The 25,999-nt window shown below is 51.9% G+C and overlaps 1 protein-coding gene across 1 annotated transcript; it reads right to left on the bottom strand.

Moving 5' to 3' along the window:
- Nucleotides 1–565: 565 nt before the first annotated feature.
- CRYBG2 (crystallin beta-gamma domain containing 2) lies at nt 566–25,531 on the bottom strand. Its single transcript, XM_081144220.1, has 20 exons — nt 25,450–25,531; nt 18,173–20,660; nt 17,708–17,755; nt 17,506–17,618; nt 17,218–17,347; nt 15,199–15,338; nt 14,253–14,379; nt 13,996–14,031; nt 13,526–13,662; nt 13,244–13,370; nt 12,827–12,966; nt 12,616–12,742; nt 12,363–12,395; nt 12,133–12,245; nt 6,832–6,961; nt 4,986–5,125; nt 4,476–4,599; nt 2,901–3,059; nt 852–1,011; nt 566–745 (listed from the first exon to the last, which is right to left on the bottom strand). The coding sequence occupies exons 2-20, from the start codon at nt 20,603–20,605 to the stop codon at nt 657–659; spliced, it is 4,506 nt and encodes a 1,501-aa protein (XP_081000346.1). The 5' UTR covers nt 20,606–20,660; nt 25,450–25,531; the 3' UTR covers nt 566–656.
- Nucleotides 25,532–25,999: the final 468 nt, after the last annotated feature.

The following is a 25,999-nucleotide window of genomic DNA, read 5'->3' on the forward strand; positions in this document are numbered from 1 at the left end:
CCAACACAGGGAGGTACTGATAAGGAGCTGTTAGCATCACCCAGCTGGGGGTCAATAAAGTTGTCCTATACTTGGAGCAGGGTCCTATGTGTGGTCACTGGACATCGCAGAGCCCCAAACGCCAGGTTTGCAACAGCACCAAGGAGCCTCCCATGCCCCATCAGCAGGAGGTGGTGCCAGGGAGCTCCCACTCCAGCTTCCCTGATCCAAAGTCCAAATGCTGAGGCTCCTCCCCTTAGGATCACCTAGCAGGGACCTGCCATTTCGCCATCAGAATCCTGCACTGGGCCTGTGAGGTCCCTGAGGGTGGGGCCAAGGGGCTTGGTTCCTGTGTGTGCCCCCCAGCCCAGTGCCAGACCTGGCTCAGAGCAGGCTCTCAGGCACATCATTGGGGTGACTGCATAAAAGACCACCCTCACCAGTTAATCTGGTCTCAGGGCTCCCTCTGGTGGCAGAGGGAGGCCTTACACTTGAGCCCCAAAACAGGAGCTAGGAGAGAAGGCAGGTGAATGAACCCACTCCCAAATACCAAGCGCACAGAGGGGAGGACACCAGGGGGGATATTAGAAAACAGCTTATATTACAACAACAACAGCGAAACACCTATAAAAACGTTTCAGCCCAGAGAAAGCCTCCAGGGCTAGGAGGGTGGGGTGTCAAAGCACATGAACAGTCCAGGTCTGGGAAGCCCTGTCCTCGGCCAGCTCCCACAGCACTGCATGGTCCCGGTCGTATCCGCGGCCACCTGGGGAAGGAGAAAGAGATGGGAAGACAGATGGTCAGAGCAAGCTGGGGACTCCACTACCCTCAGCCCCCTCCGGTGCCTTCTCCCACACACATCCCCACCTTACCCTTCACATCTAGGATCCGGCCTTCAAACATCTGGCTGCAGATGTGGCCCGAGTTGTCGATGCTCCATGTCTGACGGGGCAGGCGGCTCTCAGCCCACAGCACCACCTTGGAGCCTGTGCTGGGGGGGCCAATCACCTGCAGGCTCATGGTGGGGGCCACCTGAGGCCCCAGGAGGTTTTCAGGCACGGTTCCTCTCCACAGGGACCCCACCAAAGGAAGACACCCTTGACACACCCAGCTTTAATCCTGACGGACTGTGACTGTGGGCAAATCTCTTAATCCTCTTGGGCTTTGGTGTCCTTAGGGATGGAAATCCCCGAGTGCTGGTTGTTACGAGGGCTCAATGTGAGAAATCATAAAAGGGCTGGGAAAATATTAGTTCCTCCAGGAAACCTTCCATGACTGACTCCCAAAACACAGGCTTCAGCATCAGACAAGCCTAGCACACCTACTGGCTGTGTGACTTTCAGCCACTTACCTGTGCTCTGCTTTCCTAACCTGTAACATGGATAGTAAAATACAATCTGCCCATAGTGCCATCTAAGGATTATATGAGGTATGCATGTGAAGGGCTTAACATGGCACCTGGTACATAGCCAGTTTTCCCTTTCATTCTAATTAAAAGACAAACCCCCTTTAATAGCCTACAAAGACCTACACTCCCATAACCTTTCTGATATAATCTCCTGTTACTTAGTTCTTCACTCACTTCACACCAGCCATTCAGGTGGATTTGCTAGTCCTGGAAAATGCCAGGCATGTTCCGACCTCAGGGCCTTTGCACTTGCAGTTCCCACTACCTGGAACACTCTTCCCTCAGGTACCTGCATGGCTGCCTCCTTCAACCATCACATTCTCAGAAAGGGCTCCCTTGTCAGTCTCAGGACTTCCTATTCCTTTTATTCATTTACTTTTTTCTTTATTGCAGCGATTTTCAACCAGAGTGCCCAAGAATTTTTAAAACATGCACTACCTGACTATTTAGTCAGGGGCACCGACCTCTTTTCCCTTAGATTGTCAAATTAAAAGTGACAACAGCCAACACAATAGCTGTCTGGTGTGAATGCCCTGTCTTGAACCATAATTATATAGGTCAAATAATAGAGTTGCATCTTATTGGTCACGTCGCATAATGAGGTTGTGTCTGATTGGTTAATTTTTGGTACCAGAAACACTTATATATGCATATAGGCACCCAATTTTTTTAAAAGTCACTTTGGCCCAGCTGGTGTGGCTCAGTGGTTGAGCATCAACCCATGAACCAGGAGATCACAGTTCAATTCCCGGTCAGGGCACATGCCTGGGTTGCAGGCTCGATCCCCAGTAGGGGGTGTGCAGGAATCAGCCAACTGATGATTCTCATCATTGATGTTTCTTTCTCTCCCTTCCTCTCTCTGAAATCAATTTTTTAAAAAGTCACTTTGGAGCAAAAAGGGTAATTACTATTATTTTTGTGTGTGTAAATCAATCAAAATTATACGTATCAGATCAGCAAAAAGTATATTTTTTGGTGTGCTGCAGAGTTTTAGGAGTTTATGTGTGCCATGAGATGAAAAAGATTGAAAATCCTGCTCTATTACACTTTCCATCATCTAAGGTGCTGATAGTTTACTCATTTCAGTCGTTTCTGCCACTCCCCACTAGGATGTAATCTTCAGGAGGGCAAGAGCTGTTTCTGTCTTCTCACTACTTTATTACCAGCACCTAGAACAGGACCTGGCACATAGTAGGTGCTCAGGAAGTGTTGTGGAATGAATCTATCATTATGATTAGGATCCAAGTTCTGTCACAAGATATCAGAGCTGGGAAGCCCCTTAGAAGCATCTGGCTCAATGCTCTTGTCTTGCAGATGAGGGACTGAGGCCCAGAGAAGAGCCTGAATTGCCCAGGGGTACACAGCCTGCATTCACCTCTTCCCCAGGGTCTTGGTGTCTGTGTGTGTGTCTCTCTGGCCCAAAGGTGGATTACTGACTGGGCTGGGACTCCCCAAGGTGAGTCTGTGTATGCCTGGGGCCCTGGTGTCCCTGTCCCAGCCACTAAACCAGTACCTGGTTCTTCAGCAGCCCATCTTCATAGTACCAGATGCAGCTACCTCCAGCTCCAGGTTCAGAGACCACCACACGGCCTGCCTTCATGTCTTCCACATGGTCTGGCACTGCCAGGAATCCCCTCAGTGCCACATTCCAGAGGCGGAAATAAGCCCGGCGCTGGTGATTGGATGGAGCTGAGAGTCAGGGCTCCCAGGGCAGAGGTGCTCCCACCTGGGCCCCCAACACCCATAACTCTGGACCCTCCGGTATCCCGAGCCCCCAAGCCCTCCTTCCTGCCCCTAAACCTTCCTTGGCCCTCCTTTAAATCACCCCTTATTTCCCACACAAATATCAAAGGCAGGTCCATAGCACACATCCACACCCATAGAGTTCCATGTCCATAGATACCCACAGACATGTGCAGAGGAACACGCTGGCAGATACACCCAAGGTCCACATGGTTCCACAGAAGTTTGCAGCAGACACAAACACACAGATGCTCACAGCCATGCGAACTCACACATCCTAACTGATGCACCCGTCCCGCAGCCTGCTCTGCACCAGGCACTTATGTTTGCTAGAAGGATGGATACAGGTAGGACTACAGATGCGCACACACCCACCCAGCTAAAGAGGGACCACGGCAGGGCAGACCCTGCGCTGTCAGACATCAGATCCTCGGACGCTGGCCATGGCAGTAACAACAAGAATCACAGCTGACGTTCGTTGAGTGCTTCCCCACTCAAGCACTGTTCTAAGGACTTTACATACATTATTTATCTTCAGTCCTCAAACCAACTCCATCATATGTATTACCCCCATTTTAAAGATGAGGAAGCTGAGGTCCATGGAGGTGCAGTACTTGCCCAAGGTTGCAGAGCAAATCCTTGTCCACTTCTCTGGGCCTTTCTTTCCCCATCTGTAAAATGTGGGAGTTGGAGATAATCTCCAAGATTTTTTCTAGCACTGATGTTCTAAGGGTCTGTGAATGCAGGGACCACACGATATCCTCACACAAAGACACACACGCTCTCAACAGCGTCACAGGCGCATGTAGTCATAAACACACTCTCACAGATGTGTACACACACACACCACAGGTCACCGACACAGACACATGGACACGAATGATTCACAGACACATAGATACCCTCAGATGACACACGCACACCGCACAGACCTCAGGGCCATGCCTCCACATTAATGCACAGACACATGGCCGGACATGTGGACAGAGCGATGCCCAAAGTGAGGTGTGCTTACTACTGCTGGCTAGTACGTGAGATAATTTTCTGTCCTACATGGATAAACTTACTGTTAAAAATTTAATGGCAATTATTATATTGTCTATTAAGGAAAAATATATCCACATCGATCTCATGATTTTCTGAATATTATTCCTTAGAATATGGACAGAGTAGGAAAAAATGGTGAGTTGATTTAGAGGAAAATACTAAAAATAAGTCTGAATGACAATGTGGCAAAAACTGTGACAAAAGCACACAGACGCTGAGTTTAGGAAGCATGGGAAACACACAGATAGGCACACACCAGACAGGCCGCCGTGGACACACAACCTGACGAGCTACCCACCTGCTTGATGGGGTAGAGGGAGCCCACCCTCTGCGTCCCACTGTAGGTCAGCCAGTTGGTGATCTCGCAGCTGCCCACCAGCCACTGGCGGCCCCGGAAGTCACTGTGTTCACACAGCACCCAGCTGGGTCCAGCAAGTGCCAGAGGCAGAGAGGAAGCCAGCCCGACAGGCAGACAGGGACAGACAGACAGGGGGAGAAGACGCGAAGGTCAGAACTTTCTCCCCCTTTCTCTCCCCTGCCGGGACTCCTCTGCCTGGAGTTAGGGGGCCCAGGGGGGAGAGAGAGGCTGGGAAGTGGATTTGGGGTTTGCGAGGGTCCTGAAGAGCCCCTTCCTCCCTGGGTTGGGGTCCAGGCCCTGAGAATCAATGCCCCTCCTCGGCCCACTTCTCCCTCCATCCTGGCTCGGAGGGGAGAGGAATAGAAGTGGTGAAGGGAAGAAACCAGGGACCCACCCGGCCCTCACTTACTAGCAGCCCCCAATCCCCTGTGCCCCCCACAACCCACTCACGTGCCCCCCTGGATCCGCACGGACAGCACGTGGTTGTTGAAGCCCTTGGCTTGCAGGCTCCGCACCTCTCCATTGAGCTCAATCTCCTTCCCCTCGAAGCACTCCAGGCCGTACAGGAAAATGGAGGGCTCCGAAAAGTGCTGCGGGTCCAGGAGAAGGCTTGAAACCACGAGAGCCCTGGCCCCAGACTCAGCCCCCGACGCCCAAATGGGTATTTCAGGCCCTCTTCCCTCCTGACTCCTAGACCTGCCATCTGGGTGTCCCCCAGAGTCTCAGATACTGCATGTGCCAGAATAGGCCTCGCATTGCCCCTCAACCCTGCTCCCCAGTAAATGGCACTTCTGAGAACAGCATACTAGTAACACTGTTCATTACAGCCGTCCTCACAGAGTTGCCGCTTCTACAGAACTTTCTCCACCTGATCTTTACCTGATCTCATTATAACTTCCCTGCTTAGCAGAGGGGAAACAGGATGGAGAAGATTAAACCCCTCAAGCTGGGCTTCAGAACCAGGCCTATCTGCCTTCAGAGGCCAGAGTATAGTTGTAAAGAGCTTGGACTCAGGAGCTGGGCTGCCTTAGGGAGAACCTGGCTCTGCCTGTTACCAGCTGTGTGACCTGGAGCAAGTCACATGACCTCTCTGTGCCTCAGTTTTCACATCCGAAAAGGGAGACGGGCATAATAACAAACCATATAGGGTTGTGGTGAGGACTGAATGCCTTAGAAGACAAAAAGCCTTTAAAAAAAAGCTGGCCCGGTCCGCGTGGCTCAGCGGTTGAGCATCAACCTATGATGCAGGAGATCGAGGTTCAATTCCTGGGGTCCTGCAGGAGGCAGCAGATCGATGACTTTCTATCGTCATTGTTATTTCTCTCTTTTTCTCCCTCTCTCTGAAGTCAATAAAAGTTTTTTCTTTTTTTTTAAAAAAAAGAAGCCTGGAAGCCCTGGCCAGTTTGGCTCAGTGATTAGAGCATCAACCCATGCACCAAAGGGTCACAGGTTTGATTCCCAGTCAAGGGCACATACCTGGGTTGCAGGTTCGATCCCCGGGCTTGGTTGGGGCTCGTGTGGGGCCTAATGTGTCTCTCTCACATCGATGTGTCACTTTCTCCCTCTTTCCCCCTCCCTCCTTTCCACTCTTTAAAAAAATCAATGGAAAAAATATCCTTGGGTGAGAATTAACAAAAAATAAAAATAAATTTAAAAAATGTAAAAAGCTCGGAGTATGGTGTGTGCTCAGTAAATGTCAGCTGTTCTGCTTGTGCTGCCACTGCTGGTCCACCCAGTGCTGGTCACCAAGTCCTATAGACTTGAGCTCTTTAATGTGCCCATGTCACTTCCCTCCATCTTGTCCCTGGTCCAGGACATCATGATTTATTCTGGTTTACTGTAGCAGCAACCCACTGCCTTGACCCGGCCCACTCGTTCTCCACACGACAGCAGAGCCATCTGTGTCACTCCTCCCTGCACAGAAGCACGGCCTCAGCAGTCTGGCCCCTGCCCCACAGACCATTCAAGTGCCAGTGCCTCCTGTCCCTGTCCCACTTCTGTACCTGGACATACCACTCTGCATTGTAATCTTTATGTCAATGTGACCCTGGGATCCTTGAAAGCGGGGCTCTGTCTGATTTATTCCATTGTCCCCAGGACCTAGCTTGGTAGGTGCTTGATAAATCTCTAGTAAGTTGAACTGGCTTTGAAGCCCTGGGGTCAGGGTGCCTGAGGAGGTTCTGAGGAAGACTGGATTCAAGCCCCAACAGCCTACTCAGAGGGAAAAGAGGCTCAGGACACCTCCAGCAGCAGCCCCTGCCTCAGGGATTGCCTGGAACGGGACATGGGCACTCACCAGGGGTACCTTCCGGAGGGAGCCCAGGACTGTAGAGGCCAGACAGCCCATGGCCGTGAGAGTGGGGAACTCGCCCTCAGAGAGAATGTGCTGGTCACCCTCAAAGTTCTTCTCATCAAACAGGATCCAGCTGGGGAAAGAGAAGGTGTGGGGGACATGAGTGGGTAGGTATTTGAGCCTGCCCTGTCCTCAGCCTGCCCAGGCCCCCTGAGGTACAGCAGAGCTGAAGCAGCATTGATCATGACCCCCCGATCCAGGGGAAGTCAAGGACGAACAGGCACTGTAGCAGCAGGGACTGAGGTCAGACTTAAAAAGGATTGACTGCAATTATATTGCCCCTAAGGAGGGATATTTGGCAATATCAAGCAAAACTCTATGCACAATTACTCAGCAATCCTATTTCTTGGAATCTATCCCAAGGACTCCCTCCAAAAACATACATGATGCATGCACACACGACCATTCATTACAGCACTGTTTGCAGTGGCGAAGAGTGGAGGCAGCCCAAATGTCCATCAGTAGGGGATTGGTTGGATACACTAGGAATGTGGAGTATAATACAGCTGTAAACAGGAATGAATACGACCTCTTAAAGACTTATAAAGTGATATCCAAGTTAAGTAGAAAAAAACAAAAAAAAACACCAAAGTGTATCACTGATCTATATAGTATGCTTCTTTTTAAAAAACTGAAATATAATTTGCATTCATAAAATTCACTCTTCTCAAGTGCACAATTTGGTGGTCTTCAGTATATTCAGCAGGTTGTAGTATACTTTTTACATAAGAAAATGAGGAAGGAAAGGAACAAAATAGGTTTGGTTTCTATAGTTATAAGTAAATTTATGAGTATATATTTACTTATGTCTTCAAACAGAAACAGTGGATGCCTGGCCAGCATGGCTCAGCAGTTGAGCATTGACCTAGGATCCAGGAGATCATGGTTCGATTCCCTGTCAGGGCACATGCCCGGGTTGCAGGCTCGATCCCCTGCAGGGGGCGTGCAGGAGGCAGCCGATCAATGACTCTCATCATTGATGTTTCTTTCTCTCTCTCTTCTTCTCTCTGAAATCAAAAATATATATTAAAAAAAGAAGAAAAAGAAAGAGTGGATGAATAAACTAAACACTAAAAAAAATCACCTATAGGGGACAGAGGGGAAAAGGTAGCAGAGACAGAGACAGAAGCTAATGTTTTTAAGTCTTAACTTTGGAACTACTTGGACTGATTGTGTCTCCCCAAAATTCATATGTTGGAGCCCTAACCTCAAATAATGACCTTTGGGAGGTAATTAGGTTTAGATAAGGTCATAAGGGTAGAGCTCCCATGATGGATTAGTGTCCTTATAAGAAGAGGGAGAGACAGGAGCTCTCTTTCCACCATGTGGGGTCACAGCTGCCAACTAGGAGGAGGGCCCTCATCACGGAGCTAAATCATACAGCACTTCCCAACTTCCAGAACTGTGAGAAAATAAATTCTTGTTGTTTAAGCTACCCGGTGTATAATATTTTGTCATAGCAGCCTAAGCTGACTAGGACAGGAATACTGTAAATATTTTATGTAATTAAAAACAGAATTAGCCCTAGCCAATTTTGCTCAGTGGTTAGAGCGTCGATCTGCGGATTGAAGGGCCCCGGGTTCAGTTCCGACCAAGGGCACGTACCTCAGTTGCAGGCTCGATCCCCGGCCCTGCTCGGGGTGCGTGCAGGAGGCAACCAATCAGTGTGTCTCTCTCACATCAATGTCTCTCTCTCTCTCCCTTCCACTCTCTGAAAAGCAATGAAAATAAAATACCCTCAGGTGAGGATTAAAAAAACCCCACAGAATTAAATAAAATTAAAAATATTCCTAAAAATTAAAATAAATTGAATAAATTAACCTAACTTTATAGCAGAAAAACCACGCATTATTTCAAATGCCTTAAAAACACAATATTTTGAACTGTACATGCCAAATGGGATGTAGGTGAATCTCCTGAGGACATGAAGAACCACAGAGAATCTAAAGAGCTACTGCACAGCAAAAGAAAACAGCCTCAAAATACAAAGGAACCCCACGGTCTAGGAAAACATATTTGCCAAGGATGTATCTGATAAGGGGCTAATTTCCAAAGTGTACAAGGAACTCATACTACTCAGCAAGAGGAAGACAAACAATCCAATTAAAAAGTGGCCAAAGGACCTGAATAGACACTTCTCCAAAGAGGACACACAGATGGCCAAGAGACATATGAGAAAATGCTCAACGTTGCTAATCATCAGAGAGATGCAAATTACAACCACAATGATGTATCGCTTCACACCTGTCAGACTGGCTCCATCAACAAATCAACAAACTGACTGTGCTGGCGAGGGTGTGGAGAAAGGGGAGCCCTGGTACACTGCTGGTGGGAATGCAGACCGGTGCAGCCACTGTGGAAAACAGTATGGAGCTTCCTCAAAAAATTAAAAATGGAGCTGCCTTCTGACCCAGTGATCCCACTTCTAGGAATATATCTTAAGAAACCTGAAACACCAATCAGAAAGAATATATGCACCCCTGTGTTCAAAGCAGTGCAATTTACAATAGCTAAGATCTGGAAACAGCCCAAGTGCCCATCAGTAGATGAGTGGATAAAAAGCTGTGGGACATTCACACCATGGAATACTATGCAGCTGTAAAGAAGAAGGATCTCGTACCCTTTGGGACAGTATGGATGGACCTGGAAAATATTATGCTAAGTGAAATAAGCCAGGCAGAGAAAGACAAACATCACATGATCTCACTCATATGTGGAATCTAAAGAACTTAATAAACTGATGAACAGAATAGATTCAATGACATGGGAGCATGGATCAGACTGATGAATCTCAGAGGGATGGAGGAGGGTGAGTGGGTGGAGGGGGAGAGATTAACCAAAGAATTCATACGCATATCTGCACAACCCAAGGACATGGACAATGGTGTGGAGAGGGACTGGGGAGGGGGGTGGGAAGGGGTGGAACGGGTCATTGGGGAGAAAAAGGGACATCTGTAATATTTTAAACAAAAATAAACACACACATACACACACACACACAAAGAACCACAGAGAAACCTCAAACAGCATTCACTGGTTTTTACTATTAGCAATATTAGTATTATGATTTTAAAACACTTAGCATGCAGATTTTGGTCTCTAAATAGTATTTCCCATTAAAAGAAACCAGAGTTCCTTGGGAAAAGGCCAAATCCAAAGGCGGAGGGAAAAGGCAAAATTATCCTGGGGCATCTTATTGTATCAGAAACCCAAGGAAGTTATAAAAAAGACAAAAAACTACTGGGATCATATCAAAAGGACCCAGGAGACTATTTGAAGGGGCTCCCATTTGCCAGAGATGGAAAAATTTGAGCCCACAAAAGAACAGTGGCTCCAATGGATTAAAGCATTTCAAACACATAAGAATCCACGAGTTCATAACAATGCTTTAAAAAAAATCCATTGCCCTGCCAGGCGTGGTTCAGTGGTTGAGTATTGACCTAGGATCCAGGAGATTGCAGTTCAGTTCCCAGTCTGGGCACATGCCTGGGTTGTGGGCTCGATTCCCAGTCCAGGGCGTGCAGGAGGCAGCCGATCAATAACTCTCTCATCATTGATGTTTCTATCTCTCTCTCTCCTTCTCCCTTCCTCTTTCTGAAATCAATAAAGATACATATATATTTTGCCCAGCCAGGCGTGGCTCAGCAGTTGAGCATTGACCTAGGATCCAGGTGATTCCTGGGTCAGGGCACATGCCCGGCTGCGGGCTTGATCAATGACTCTCTCATCATTGATGTTTCTATCTCTCTCTCTCCCTCTCCTTTCCTCTCTCTGAAATCAATAAAGATATATTTTAAAAAAATAAAACCCTTAAAAAAAAAGATATATATATTTTTAAATTTATTGGTCAGCTTTGCAGGTTGCTAGGGCACCAATTCAGAAATTATTGTGAAAATTTTTCAAGAGAAAGGAGCAAACATTGATCCTTGGGGAAAATCAAACTGCCTTTTTTGATATAGGTAAACAAATAGTTGAAAGGGGAAATTCTTAGTATTCCAGCTAATATATATAGAAAGCACAACAAAAATTAGAAAAATCATCATTTTGTAACATTTTTTAAAGGATTTTTTTATTGATTTCAGAGAGAGGAAGGGAGGAGAGAAATAGAAATATCAATGATGAGAAAGTCAATGATTGGCTGCCTCCTGCATGCCCCCTCCTGGGGACTGAGCCTGAAACCTGGGCATGTGCCCTGACTGGGAATCGAATCAGGATCTCCTGGTTCATGGGTAGACACTGAACCACTGAGCCATACTGGCTGGGCATCCTTTTGTAACTTCTAAAGAAGTAATTGGTCTAGGTAATTATCATCAATGGATACTAAAACCATTAGGTGAAGGGTAAATGGTAAATATTACGATGTAGGGATCTTATTATCATTAAAAGTGGGACAAGTAGACAGAGGCCTCCTGATGTTCTACAGTGGGAAGTACGCGGCACCATTTATACAGTCTTGCCAACAACACAAAACAAAACACCCTCAATCTCATTAAGCCTCCAGATCTACCCACCAGTTTATAGGAAATATGGGGCACAGAGGAACAAGTTAAAAGACATCATTAGGAAGCAATCAGCCAAATACAGAAGATGGGAAACTCACAGGGCAAATTACTGGGTTTCTTCAAACAAATAAATGGTATAAAACAAAATGAAGAGGAGGGAGCTTGTTATACACTAGAGACAAAATTGACCAAATGCAATGTGTGGATCTTGTTTGGATTCTGAGAAAAACAAACCAATTTTAAAAAGCATTTTTGAGACAACAGGAGAAATCTGAATATGGACTGGGTATTAGGTATTAATTATTGTTAATTTTATTAGATGTTATAATAACTTGTGGTTGGTTATACGTGTGTGTAGAGGGGGTCCTTTCTATTAGAGATACATACTGAAGCATTTACTTGTGAAATTTTATGTTGGGCCTGGAATTTTAAATAATCCACTAAAAAAAAAAAGGGGGGCAGAGGGAGAAATGAAACAAGATTGGGGTTCTTTATACTATACTACCTACAAGTTTTACATTTCTATTAAAACTTTATTTTGCTTTGTTTGTTTTAAGATTGAATGCTTCAGGACAGAATAGCTAATTTCAAGGAAGCCAGAATAAGGACATCATTTGAAATAAAGACCCTCTTTCTGCAGCCGGCATTTCCAAACTGAGTTAAACGCTTCAGGACAGAGGCGCCCCGCCTCCCGCACTCCCCCCAGCACCTCCGAGCCTCCCCCCGAGCCCCACATCCTCACCTGCCGCCGTGGACCAGGCAGGACTGGGGCTGGAAAGAGGCGGGCAGAGAGGCCTGGTCATCCTCGAAGGAGATGTGGTCCCCCAGGTAGTCGGGGCCCGAGAACAGCTGAATCTGAGGGCAGAGACGGAATAGATGAGAGTGAAGGAGGGCGACGGAGTGAGCCAGACTGAATGGGGAGGAGCGGGGGAGATTTGAAATGAGAGAAGAGGAGACCCACCGGCGTCTTACCTTTGAGACAAAGTGCAGATTGTGCTCTTCGACCTGAAGGGAGAGGCCAAAGTTTCAAGGCTTAAGGAGGGGACCAGCCGCTGGCCCCAGTTCCTCTCGGTACAGAATTCCCAGCCCCAGCCTAGCTCTCCTGAGTCTGAAATCTGCATTAGCCCCGCCCCTTCCCAGAGGCCCCGCCCCTCCCCCAGCTCCCAGCCTCCCAGCCTCCAAGCCCCACCCTCCAGAGGCCCCGCAGTCCGCGGCCCGAGCGCACCTGCAGCACCGGCTGCAGTGAGGCGAGGGCGCTGTTGCCGGCGCCCCAGTCGTCGCAGTTGCGGTACACGCCCTTCTCCAGCACGTACTGTTCCCCGGAGAAGCCCGCCTCCTGGTAGGCCACCCACCTACAGAGAGGACCGGTGCGGATCAGTGGGGCGGAGCCGGCATCTCTGCGGGAACCGCCCCCGGCCCGCCCCGCTGTCACTCACACGCCGCTGAGCACGTGGATAGCCTGCGTGTGGGGGCCTTGTCCCGCCAGCGCCACGTCCGGCAATGCCTCGCTCACCTCTACGCAGCGCCCCTCGAAGTCCATGGCCTCAAACAGCACCACGGCCGGGTCGGAGAAGTCCTGGGCCCCAGGGACAGTCAGGTGTCTCCAGCCCACCCACTGAAAGCCCTGGGAGTTACCAGACCTCAGGGAGGCAGACCACCAAGGGACTTTGGGGTGAGGTGATAAGTGTGGCCTGGGGAAAAGCAGCAGGAGGGAGAGGCTAGACCTCAGGGAACACTCCAAGTGCTTTGGAGAACAGGGAGATGGAGCATAAATTCTTCCCTCAACAAATTGAAGGGGGCGAGGGCGGGGAGGGGGCTGCGGCCAGAGGCCAAGAGTTGGCCCAATTGCTTACCGTCCGGATGACCCGCAGGGAGGTCAGCACCTCGTCATAGCCTCCCCAGTGTGACCAATCAGGGTATTCCCCCTCCTCCAGCAGATACTGGTGGCCCCGGAAGCCTTCCTTCTCATAGCCCACCCAGCTGGGGGAGGGCAGAGGCAGACAGACCCAGTCACAGGAGGCCCCTGGATGTGTAGGACAGCTGCCCCCACCCCTAGGCAGCCCAGATCACTCCCCACCCCCAGGATAGAGGCCAGTGGGGAGAACAAGGTAAAAGGAAGAGTTCTGAGTCCTCACCAGCCTCCAAGAACTCGCAGGGACCCCACAGAAGCCAGGTGGGGGCTGTGGCTGTCCTCTGGTTGCTGAAGGTTGTAGATGTCTCTGCTCACTTCCCAGCTCTGGCCTTGAAAGCCTGGGGCCTCATACACCACAGCCTGGGGTAAAGGGGTGGTGGTGTTGATGGGAAGTGATCTGAACCCAAAAACACCCAGCCAGCCCAGGATGGCTCTGCCCAGCATCAGCCCATAGCTAAGCCCTCCCACTCCCTCACTGAGCTCCATGCCCTAACTCCCATCTCTTCTCTGACCTCTGACCTGGTTCTTACACACCAAAAGTCAGTTCCCAGTGAGTCCATTAGATTCCACCCTCCAAGACCCAGCTTCTGGCTTCCAGGACCCTCCTCTCCTGACTTCCAGTCCAGGCCACAATACCCATACACATACAACCCACCCAAAGGTCCTTTTTGACCCAGAAACCCAGACTCTTACCTTGGGCTCCCCTGGCTTCTCCACTCTTGGGCAGCCCTGCATAAAAGACAGAGCTGAGACACCAGCCCGGGGGGGGGGGGGGCAGATGGGGCTGGTGACCTAGGATTTACTTGATCCTGAGACCCCTAATAATAGCCAATCCCATGTCCTCCCTATCCCCCACCTCTCCTCCAATGCCATTCCCAGTAGGAGCTCCCAGGCCCTGCCTCTTCCCCCAGACTGCAGGACAAGTCTACTTGGGACCACCTACTCCTTACCAATCTCACGGGCTTCAGGGAGCCCACGCTGGGGTCTGATGTACCCCAGGCCTTGGAGGTGGGGTACTCTCCAGGCTCCAGGATGCAGGGAGTGTCTTCAAAGAAGGGCTTGGGGTACAGCAGCCACCTGGGGGAGGCAGAGAGGTGGCTGTACCCCAGACACCCAGGGACACAGATTGATGGATGGGAGGGTAGGTTTAGAGAGGAGAAGGAGGTTTGAGGGGAGAGGACTCTGTCAAGGGGAATCTGGAGGACATTTCAGGCCCCCATAATCTCACGCAGTAGCCACTCCATCAGTGTCCCTTCCTCTGGCCTGGCCCTCTCTCATTTCACACAGCAGCTGGAGAGTTCTTTCTGGTACACAGATCTGCTTAAGGATCCCCAGTAATTTCCTATTAGCCTCACAATACAGTCCAGCTGCACAAAGAGGCCCTTCAGTCTGTCCCCCTCCCTTCCTCCTGGGCCTCACATCTCCCCATTTGCTGCTTTCTCTGACCAGACTGAATTTTCAAAGCTTAGTTCTCTCACCTCTGGGCCTTTGCAGGTATTGTTCCCTCTGCTAGATGTACTCTTTCCCCCCTTCATTCAATTAACAAATATTTAGGGGCATCAACCCCATGCCAGACCCTGCTTTAGGCACGAGGGACACAGTAGTGAACTAAACATACACAATCCCTCCCTTAAGGGAGCGTAGATTCTTCTGGGCCAACTCCTCCCAGCTGAGGCATCTCCTCCTCCTGGAAGGGTTCTGTGACCTCAGGCTAATGTGGTGCTCCATGCTCCCCCATCCTGGAACCCTGGATTGCTGCTGTCTGCTTACTTCCCTGTCCCCACCAATAGACTGAGCACTTCTTGAGGATAGGAACTGTATCCTTTCACTTATGTGTTCCCAGCACCCAGCACAGTGAATGTTAAATGAAGGAATTCCAGAACAGCCCAGACTCACAGTCCTGCAGAGACAGTGGCAGATGCCACTTGCAAGGGCCTCTTCAGGCTCTGGGGGTCCTCCAAGGACTTGGTTAGCTTCACTTGCTCCCCCTTGAGACCCTCCTCAGAGTACAGGCTGATCTCTGGGGTAATGTAGCCCTGCAGGAGAGGGGTGGTAAAATTAAGTATGAAAACAGCACTCCTCAGAGACTATCCCCTTCTGCACCTGCTTCCCCAAATCTGCCCAGCCAGGGCTCCCCTGGCTTCTGGGAAACCTTTGTGATTATCTCCCCAGAAGCCAGGAGATCAACTGGGGTGTACTCTTAAGGTCTGCCAGACAGTCCCAAGACCAAAGCCCTTGCTGGTCCCACCCTGAACCTTTGGGATCTGAGACCAAAGTTCTCAGGAGGAGCCTGCCAAGTGCCATGCCCTCCACCTTGCCTCTGGGTAGCCTGACTTCCAGCCTGGTGGACGGATAGGTGGGATGGACAGCTGCTTCCTGAAGTCTAACTCTGACCATTCCTTTATGTACAATTCCTGCCTCTGTCCAGACTGGCTCCACCTGAGCCTCCTCCCAGGAAGCAACAGGCCCTCTCTATGTTCTGGGTGTGTTTTCCTCACCAGGGCCATATTCATTGATTCGCTCCTTCATCAGATGTTTATGAAGCATCTACTGAGTGCCAGGCACTGTGCTAAGGGCACATCCTATCCCATCTCAGTCCTCTCAATGGGAGTTAGTACTCCATTCACAGATTGAAAAGTGAGGCTCAGCTGCCCAAGGGCACACAGCCTGTAAGTAGTAGGGCCAAGAACAGAGCAGTTTAGTTTTTGTTCACCCAGCACCTTCCATGTGCTTGGAACACACTGTGTCCAGTGCTGAATTAATCAAATGAATCCAGGTCCACCTGACTTCAAAGCCCTTGTTTTTCTCTTGTACCTCATTACCTCCCACACGACTATGAGTTTATTGTGGGAAGATCACAATAAATTGTCCACAAACAGTTGTGTATTTCTGGAGAGGCTTTGAAAACTGTCCTCTCCTTTGCATGGCTGGACCACTGCCCTGGTTAAGAATCGTCAGCTCTCATCCTCTTACCAGGCTTGTAACAGCTCTGGACTCAGAGTTATTCCTCCTCTCATTAAAAACAAAACAAAACAAAACATCTGATCGGCCCTGCTTTCTCTTCTGGTTCTCCCTAGTGGCCAAGATGGTTTTGTCAAGCTTAATTTTGGTAGTTTGTAAATTGGTGTTATGAAAACAATCTTGTTTTTTCCCCACTTTACAGATATGAAACTATAATATTGACTATGCCTTTTCAAACCATACATCCCTCCCTCAAAATTCAGAAGTGCTCCTCGGCTGGAAATCACAGCCCTTCCTGGTCTTCCCGCCTCTGGGATCCCCATCCAGTCCCTTCTCCTGGCAGGCAGAGGGATGTCTGTAAATCCCTAATCTGATTATATGGTTTTCCCCATATAATCAACCCCACCCTGAGACCCTAGCTTGAGCCTGAGTCCTGCAGGGCAAAGAGCCGATCTCCTCTACCCCCCATTGCCTGGCGTGGTGGCTGGCACACAGCAGACGTTATCAAGCATCCTTGAGCCAATGAATGAACAAATGTCCATGGCACCTTGGGTCTTACTATGGGCCAAAGATCCTGGGCCCTGAGGGTAGGGGAGCATCCATATCCACCCCCACCTGTTTCTGCTGTTCTGGCGGAATCTTTCTCCAGCTCAGACTTCCCCAGGCTGCTTTCCCAAGCTGGGGCTTGCCCTCTGCCTGGCCCCTGATTCCCCAAGTCAGGCTGAGCACGCCCCAGTTAACTCCAAGGTCTGGGATCTATAGGTGAATCCATAATAAACCCCCTTCTGCCCCCTACCCAGCATGATCTGTCCCAGAGATTCCAACTCTAGGCACCTGAGTCTTTCTCCCTCCTCAGGGCCCAGGATAGACAGGTCAACATCCAGCCCCCAACACACACACATACACACACACACACACACACACACACACACACACACACCCCCGCCGACTCACCCGGACAACCCTCCTCAGGGAGCCAATGCTTTGGATACTCCACGCTGGCCCCGAGGCTCTGAGTTCTACATCTCCTTCAGGCAGGACCAGCTTCCGGCCCTGGAACTCCGGCTCTTCATATAGCACCCAACTGTGGGCACAGAGACCCAGGGTCACTGAGTGGGAGGGGATGTCCGTCCTCTGGGTAGCTGAGGGCGTTTCTGCCAGGTTGGCCTGGGCACTTCCCGCCGTGCTTGCAGTCCCAGGTTCACAGGTAAGCCCGCCCCTCCCCAGGCGCTCTGCACTCACCAGCCTCGAACCACCCTTACGGAGGCCACGTGGGCCCAGCCGGAGGCATCGGCGATGTCATCCCAAACCTCCCTGCTGCTGCCTTGGCAGCCGGGCTCTGAGAAGAGGATCAGCTGGAGAAAATGCAGAGGGGCTCCTCAGGCTCTGTTTCGAGCTCCCGCCTCCTGCTGCCCCGTCCACACACTTGCTTCGCACCCCCTACCTTTCCTGGCCTGGTGTTCAGCTTGCCCCGGGTCTTCGATGCTGGGCTCTGGAATGGAGCAGTGATAAGAAGTCTTATAGGGTTGTCTTCTTACTGCCTCCCCCAACCTGCCATCAGTCATCCCACATCCTCCCTATTGGCTTCCACCCCCACAGAGGGCACCACACTTGTCCCCAACCCACCCTTTCCCAGGAGCTGGGCCCCTATCACTCCCCTTTCCCAGCTTCCAAGAGATTTGTGCCACTAAGCCCTTTGGAATTCACCATGCAAACCTCCTCTGTTCGGACAGGGAGACCAAGGCCGAGAGAGATGTGGCTTGACACAGGGTCACATGGTGCCACACCTCAGGCCCAAACCTCTGCTCTGAAGGCTGCCTCCCAGTACCACGGTCCTCATACCATCCAAACCCTCGCAGTACCTGGTGAGGCCAGGCACCCTCCCCTGCCCACCCAAGGCCTCACTCACCCAGCCCTCAGGGGGCCCGGCACATTCAGGCTTCTCTGGCGGCGACCCTTCGTTGCAGAGCAGGGGCAGCTGTCCTGGCACCTTTCTGAGCCCTGGTGCCCCATGGGGAGGCAGAGCAGATAGTTTTGTGCCTAGTGGTTCCAAGGTAGGGGCCTCCTTGGTGGCAGACACCAAACCACCAAAGAAAAGACTGCCTTCAAGACGGGAAGTGGGCCTCGCGCCCGCCTGCCCCTCCGGCCCTGGCTCTGCGTGGGAGCCCTTGGTATCTGTGACATGTCTCTTCATCATCTCCAGAGGAGAGCAAGAGGCCTGGGGGGGCCTGGCAGGGAGGAAGTCCCAGGAGGGGCTGGGCCCAGCTTTCTCCTGCCTGCGCTGGAGCTTCTCGTCATCACTCAGGTAGGGGTTCTCCAGCTCCTCCTCCTCCCCCGCCTCCTCTCCCAGTGCGGGCACCTCCTGGGGGCTGGGTCCCGGCACCCAAGGCGCGGGCTGGTCCTCCTCGATAGGGGGCAGCGTGGCGTACATGGCCAGGTAGGAGGAGCGGGGGGCCCGTGGCAGCCGGTGAGTGCGGAGGATGTGAGGGGGCTCCATGCTCCTCAGGGTGTCCAGGAAAATCTCCAGGTCAGCCGACAGGGCCAGCTCCTCCTCATCTCTTGATGGCTCTGGGAGCATCTTGTCTTCCGTGGAGTCGGGGACAAGCTGGGACTCTAGGCTGGCCTCTGCTCCCGTTGGCACTGGGGCAGAGGGGCCTCCTGAGCTGGGGGGTGCCTTGCCCACTGAGGAGGAGGGAGCAGGGAGAACAGCAGGGCCCTGGACCATGTCTTTTTGGGTGGGAGGTGAGATGGGACTCCCTTCAGAGCCCTGGACAGCCTTATCCTTCTGGGGCGATGGGATAGCAGGAGCTGGCAGGCCTTGAACAGGCTCTTCCTTGGTAAGAGAAGGGCCAAGGCTGCCTTCAATACCCTGGACAACCTCTTTTTGGGTGCTAGGCCTATTTTCCGGGCCCTGGACAACCTTGGCTGTTTTGGGGGACGAGGCAGCAGGAGCACTAGGACCCTGCACAACCTCTTTCTGGGTGGGGGGTGGGTCAGCAAGAACATCAGGGCCCTGCACTACCTCTTTCTGGGGGAGGGAGATGGTAGGGACATTTTCCAAGTCCTGAACAACCGTCTTCCTTGGGGAAGATGGAGCAGAAAGATTTCCTGGGCTGGGGACAGCCTTCCTTCTTGCAGAAGACGGAGGTTCTCCAGGGACTATAACAACCTCACCCCTTACTGTGGGCCTGATGGTGGCAGCAGGAATATCTGTAAACTCTTCCCTTTTTGCAGAGGGCGGGGCCTGGGGTCCCCTGGGATCAAGAGTGAGCTGGGCCCTGGGGTGAGTGGGCACCACAGGCTGCTCAGGAGGGTGGTCTAGACCCAGGGAGGGGGTTTGGATCTGGAGTCTGGGAGAAGAAGGTACTGGTTCCTCGCCCTGAGAGGAGTGGAGAGGGAGCTGGGTGGGGTTGGAGGCTCCCTGCCCCCTTGGGACCTCATGGGCCCTGGCATCCCGAGCTCGGCCCTGGTCTTGGTATGGGTGGGATGCTAGGACCTCTTGGTTCTGAGGTGGGTGAGCAACCCCTGGGATACCTGCAGGGGCCAGAGCAGATCTGTCTTTTGGCTCTGTTGTCCCCATCTCAGACAGCTGCCCCAGAGCTGTGTCCACTGTGCTGCCCAGGCCTGGACTCCTTGGCACAGGAGCCACAGGCCTGGGAAGCCGGCTACTTAGCAGTTCCAGGGCCTGACTGCGGCTGGGTGAGCCCTCAGCCCTGTGGCTCACAACCACTGCCCGGACAGCATTGCGACCCCTTGGCAGGGCCTCTCCCGGGAGCGATGGCTCCAAGGTCACGGAGCTGGTCACCCGTCGGTCCACATGCCCTCCTACCACAACAGTGGTCCGCACAGTGCGTGTCACCCGCCGCTCTTCACGGTTCACACATGGGTGGGGGCTTGGCTCACGGGGCCCAGGAAGGGGCACCAAGAGCTCAGTCCTGGCCATGGCTCCCTGGCTTGGTGGCTCAGTCCTGGGGTCTTCGGAGCTGCCATCACTCTGGTCCACAGCCTCTTTCAGCCTCCCCACCAGCCTTTTCTCTTTGGGGAGCATGTACTTCTTGGAAAAGATGGGCCCATGGCTCTGGAAGCCCTTGGAGCCAGCCCCAGCCCAAGGGCCTTGGTGGTTCACAGTCTCTTCTCCTTTTACAGCAAAGCCATTCACTTCCTCTCCACGGCTGTACTCAACCATCTTCTCCTGGGGGGCCTCCATCGGGGCCTCTGACACCAGGGACACCTTGTGAAAATGATGTCTGATCTCCTGGGCAGGGGGCCGCTGCCGCCATGTCAGTCTGGCACTTACCACTCGGGCCTCAGCCTGAGCTGGGGGCCCACCTGCCTCCTCCATCCTGGGCCCCAGCAACCTGTCCTGAAGTGTCCTTGGTTCACTGTGGCCCAGCTCCCTGCAGATGGTGCCAGAAAGAAGAGAGACAGGGTCAGGGGTGAGAGTGACTCTGTAGTGCAGAATAACTACCTCTGCCAAGGTCAGGTTGGGTAACCTCAGGCAAGTCATTTGATCTTTTGGGCCTCTGTATCGTCATCTGTAAAATGATCATAATACTCTCAGCCCTCTCCCCACTTTCAGGTGATCCCCTTTGCCAGGGTCCTTCCAGGGGTGAAGCTGTGGCCTGAGCCTGGAAGGAAAGGGAAGGGAGAGAGGAGAAAGGCATATGGTCTGACCCACGGTCTAAGGATGGGGCTGGGACTCTGCCCAAGGAGCCCTGGGTCTAGTCCTCTGGGAGCCCCAAACTGGAAAACCAGAAAGCTAAAAACTAGGCAATTGTTCTGACCCTGTTCCTGCCATTATTAGGGAAGGGAAAGGAAGATCGACTTTGACCTGAAGCAGAGCTGGGTTTTCCCTGGCTCTGTCACTCACTAGCTAGATGACCTTGGGCAGGCCACTTTTCCCCTTAAGGTTAAGGGTTCTAAGCCACAAAACTGTAATATGTGCTTCATAGGGTTATTGTCAGGATGCAATGAGAGAGGAAGAACAAAACCTTGCCTTACAAACTAAAATGCTGGCGCATAAACTTTGTGCTGTGCCTTTGGAGAATTGTGACCAAGCACTAGTAGGTATGCACATGTGTGTACTAGCACCAGCATGTGGTGGGACTGTCAGAGCACAGGTGCCCATCTGGACACATCTGTGGGTCTTAATGAAGCTCTTCAGGACCCAGCACTTCGGACTTGAATGCACTTTCCCTCAATTTTCTCCTCTATGATCATTTCCCCATTGTACAGATGAAGAAACCAAGGGTTAGAGAAGAGGAGTCACTGGCCCAGGGTGATGCACCTGCCAAATTGCAAGCTGGGGTTTGAAGTGATATCTGAATCCAGGTCCAGGCATCTTCCCTCCTGTCCCCGAGGCCAAGGCTCTGAGCACATCCTGCTATTCCTATGGTCCTCTCCAGCAGAGCACACCTTACCTCCACTCTTTTAAGGAATGGAGCCTGGGTCTTATTTCTTTCCTGACCCTCCCTGATCTCTCTGGGTCTCCATTACCTCCTTTACGAAATAGGAGATGATAATAGCAACTGTCTGAGAAGACCTCTAAGCGCCCTAGAAACTCTCCAGTGAACCTGTTTTAATACTAACAACAACCACCGCCACCATCTGTTGAGGACTTGCTCTGTGCCAAACACCTTGCTAACTCTTTTATGTTCATTGTCCTATGGAATCTTCAAAAGAATCCCATGCATTTGATAGCTCATAAAGAATAAAGTATTAATAAATTATACACAAACATTCCCATTTTGCAGGTTGGGGGGGAGGCCCAGAGAGGTTAAGAAACTTGCCCAGAGGCAAGACTTGAACGCCAGCCCTAGGAGCTTAACCACCAGACCAAACTCTCTAATGTATTTACCTGGTAAATGGAGACTTGATGGTTTGGAGGTGTGCTTTTAAAGGGGGGTCACAGCAGTCCTGGAGGGGACATCCAGCCCCCACTCTGACTCCAAGTCACACTGACCAGGGCAATTCTATTAGCAGGCCCCAAGGACCCGTGAAGTCAACCTGTTCGTCCCCAGCCTACGTTCGGGTCTGTCCCTCGGATCCATTAGGCAGCCCCTAGACCACTATAAAGGAAGTTCAGGCCAGACGTGGATCCATGCCTCCAATTGCCCTCCCCCATCTCTACCTTCCTCTCTCCTAAGCTGGTGGAAACCAGAACTTTGACCCTGCCCTGTGGCCCCAGCAGTGACTCAGGTTTTATGAGGGGCAGAGATGAAAGGGGCTGAGGCCCGGGGAAGCCTGACCTGATTCGGGGACCACTGAAGGCTATGACAGCATGCAGCCTGGCCCGGGACAGGGTCTGAGTGGCCCCAGGAAAGCCTTGTATATAGGGAAGGTGGGGGACTGAGATGAAGCCCCAATCCTTTCCCCAGGCCAGAATTCCTGAGTGTAGGACACAATCAGACACCTGAGGCCCTGCCCCTCTCCCCTGCCCTCCCTAAGGGGCCCCCTTTCTTCTCTCAGAACCCCTGTCCTCCTTGCTGGGATTTCCCCCACATGGAGCTTCACCCCATCACTGAGCCCCCCTGAGTCTCCTCTTCATTTCCCAATAACAATAAGAGCAACTACCATTTGCTGAGATTCCCTGTCCCTAATGGCATTAACAGTAAGGGGCAAAGCCTGGGTTCTAAGTCATTTATTCAATCACTCACTCATTCACTTATTCATTCACTCAATGCTAATTGTGTTAGGTGATGCCCTAGTCCCTGATTATATTCACCTAAAGCCAACTTTCCCATGAAGATGGTATCTAGGAGTCCAAGGGTCAAAGAATTAGACATATAAACAGGAACCACATTTGGAAGGCCCCATGGGCTTTGACAAAGTAACAGGAAAGCAGCTTCAAGGGAAGCCATTGATAATCAAATTAGATATTTTCAGTGACCTCCCAACAATCAGAATGTAGTACCTCTCTCAACTCAACCCAACCCCCGACAACACCCCTGATAGTCATTCATTCCACAAGCATGTGGTCACTGGCTTCTGCTTGCATACCTCTAGGGACAGAGAGGTCACCATTTGACAGTTGATTTGACTGATCCCTGAACAGTCATGACTGCTAGAATGTTCTTCAAACTATGCTGGAGTCTGCCTGCCTATATTTCCCCATTTTTGTCCTTGCTCTGAAGACACACCCCAATGACCCAGGATATATTCCTAGGCCAGGAGAAGTGTCCATTCCCAGAGCCCTCTCTTCTCCAGGGCCCCATATCAGAAGTGAATTTGTTGGTAGGTAACCTGTGACCTCCAAACAAGGTCTGTGGGGCTGGGAAGGGAGAGGCTGAGGAAGGGGTGGGGGGAGTGTGGGAAAGAGCCTTGTCTAACTCAACAAGTCCTGGATTCTCCCCGCTTACCTGTGAGTCACCCCCAAACTAGGCCAAACCAGTCTGCAGCCCCACATGCCCACAAACACATGCTGCGTCACACCGGCACACACTGTCACAGACAGAAACCAGCACAGACCCACACTGTAGCACAGGCACAAAAACACAGACACTTATGTTGACTTGCACAGTCAGATACACAAACACACAGAGTCAGAGGTACCCGCAGAAACACAGAAACACACAGACACACTGACACAAGCACACATTCATCATACACGCACAGTCAATTCACAGCCCCAAGCCCTCCTCCCTTGAAATTTGCCTACGCTCGAACACACACACCCTTGAATGCATGCACATTCCCACTTGCAGACCCAGCCGTGGCCTCCTCCCCGCCCCCTATATTTGCCAATCCTGGCCCAGAGACCCTGGGGACATAGGATGATGCCCCTGGAGGTGCGCTTCCTCCTCTCTAAGTGAACCCTAGCCTCCCAGTCTGTCATTATCCACCTGGGCCCAAAATAGCCAGGGCGTGGCAGGTACAGCCCCAGCACCCCCAGCTACAGCTGCTGCTGCTTCTGCCCTCCCTCCAAGGCCCTTCTCCTCCACACCTTCCCTCTCCCTGCAGCCCTTCTCGCCCAGCTGAGGCGCCCGAGCAGGTCTCTGCGCCAGCCGAGGTCCCACATCCCCCCTTTCCTTGCCACAGGACCAGGTGCCCTGGCTCCTGCCCAGAGTCCTGGGCATCCCTGAGGTTCTTTCTGCTGGCACAGCGCCACCAAATCCACCTCCATAGGGTCAGAGGAAACCCTGGAGTCCGCGTAGCAACCATGGTCAACCCTCCACTATCTGCAAAGGGCCAACGAGGCCTCTGCAAGAGGCAGGATAGAGAAGTGGTTAGAATACAGGCAACTGCATTCAAATTCTGGCCCCTTCACTTTCTGGTTGACTTTGGGCTAGTGATGTAACCTCTCTGAGCCTTAGTTTCCTTACTGTAATCAGAGTGTGAGAGTGCGGAGCAGGGATAGTCCTACTCCATGGGGCTGTTGTGAGGGTGAAATAGGATTATGTTTAGAAAACAAACCAGAAATGACAGGCACCACCATCATCATTAGGAACTTTTCAGAGCCCTGTTTGAGGTCCAGTTCCCCTTCCTGGTGGTCCCAGAGAGGTGCCATGTTCACCTCTTCCTGAGTTTTAAGGAACCCACCCTTTCGCCTCTGAGCCCACCAAGCAGATTTGGAAGAGTCATTTCAAAACAAATAAAAATCGAGGCTTGGGAATCTCGGTGCCTGTTCCTGTGGCCGCCGACACAGAGCCTGGTAGGGTAATTACTGCTGTGATTGAGGTGTCATTAATAAGCATCCCTGCTATTTTGGCAGCCCAACTCTCTGGAGTTCAAAGCATGATCCTGTAACTACCTCATCTCCAGCTACCAAATCTAATCGACAACTCAAGGACCAGAGAGGTTAAGCAGCTTGCCCCAGGACACCCAGCACCTTGGCTGGTGCCTATTCCCTGGTGGGTTCTGTGGCCGCCTGAACAGAACCACGGAGTGGTGGGTGTTGCTGAGGAAAAGGCGACCCCTCTCCCATCCTCTCCGTGACAGGATCTCCCCCTCTTCAGATGGACAGGGGAGGAGAGCAGCAGTGGGTTCCAGGAGGTAGGCTGTGGGTGAGCGGAGGAGAGGAGGGCAAGTTGGGGGTTGGGGGATGGCAGAGTCAGTTCGTGCTCAGAGAGCTGAATGAATGGGCCTAGAGTTAAAGAAGCCTGGAGATGAGGCAGAGACCCCAGAAAGGGCAGCCAGGCTAGTTTTTCCTCCCACGGCCGCCCCACGTGGGGACAGACCTATACTCACCGTGTATGTTGGGACCCAGGTGTCCAGTGGGCCTGGAGCTCCTGCCGCTGGGCTGTGCTCTTCTGATGCCGTGGGGCTCTTAGCCGGGACTCCTGGGGTGGGTCAGTTGGGCACCCCGTGATGGGGCGGGGCCCCTGGGGAGGATTCTGCCAGCCCCTGAATTCCACAGGGCAGGAGGGGTGCCCAGCTGGTTGGGCCGGTTTGGGCTCCCCGCCCTCCTCCCCAGGCGTCTGCCCACGCCCCTGCAGGATGACAGTGATGCAGTAGCGGGTCCTCCTGGCAGAGGGACGCTCTGGTAGGATCTGGGCTGGCTCTGGCAGTGCTGGCCCTGGGGTGGCAGGCTTGCCCTTTGTCCCCTCAGCCTTGGGGAAGTATTCTGGGCGGGGCAGCATGTCTTCCACATTGCTGAGTGGCTCAGGATCCAGAGGGACTTCTGGGGCCATGTGTGGGGGTTGCAGGCCAGTGCAGTCTGGGGTTCCCTGTTGCAAACATCCAGGAGCTGGTACTGGGCATGAGGGGTGCCTGGCACCAGCAGGGTCTGCTGCCAGTG

This window comes from Miniopterus schreibersii (assembly GCF_964146895.1).
Source record: "Miniopterus schreibersii genome assembly, chromosome: 8".
Classification (NCBI taxonomy): domain Eukaryota; kingdom Metazoa; phylum Chordata; class Mammalia; order Chiroptera; family Miniopteridae; genus Miniopterus; species Miniopterus schreibersii.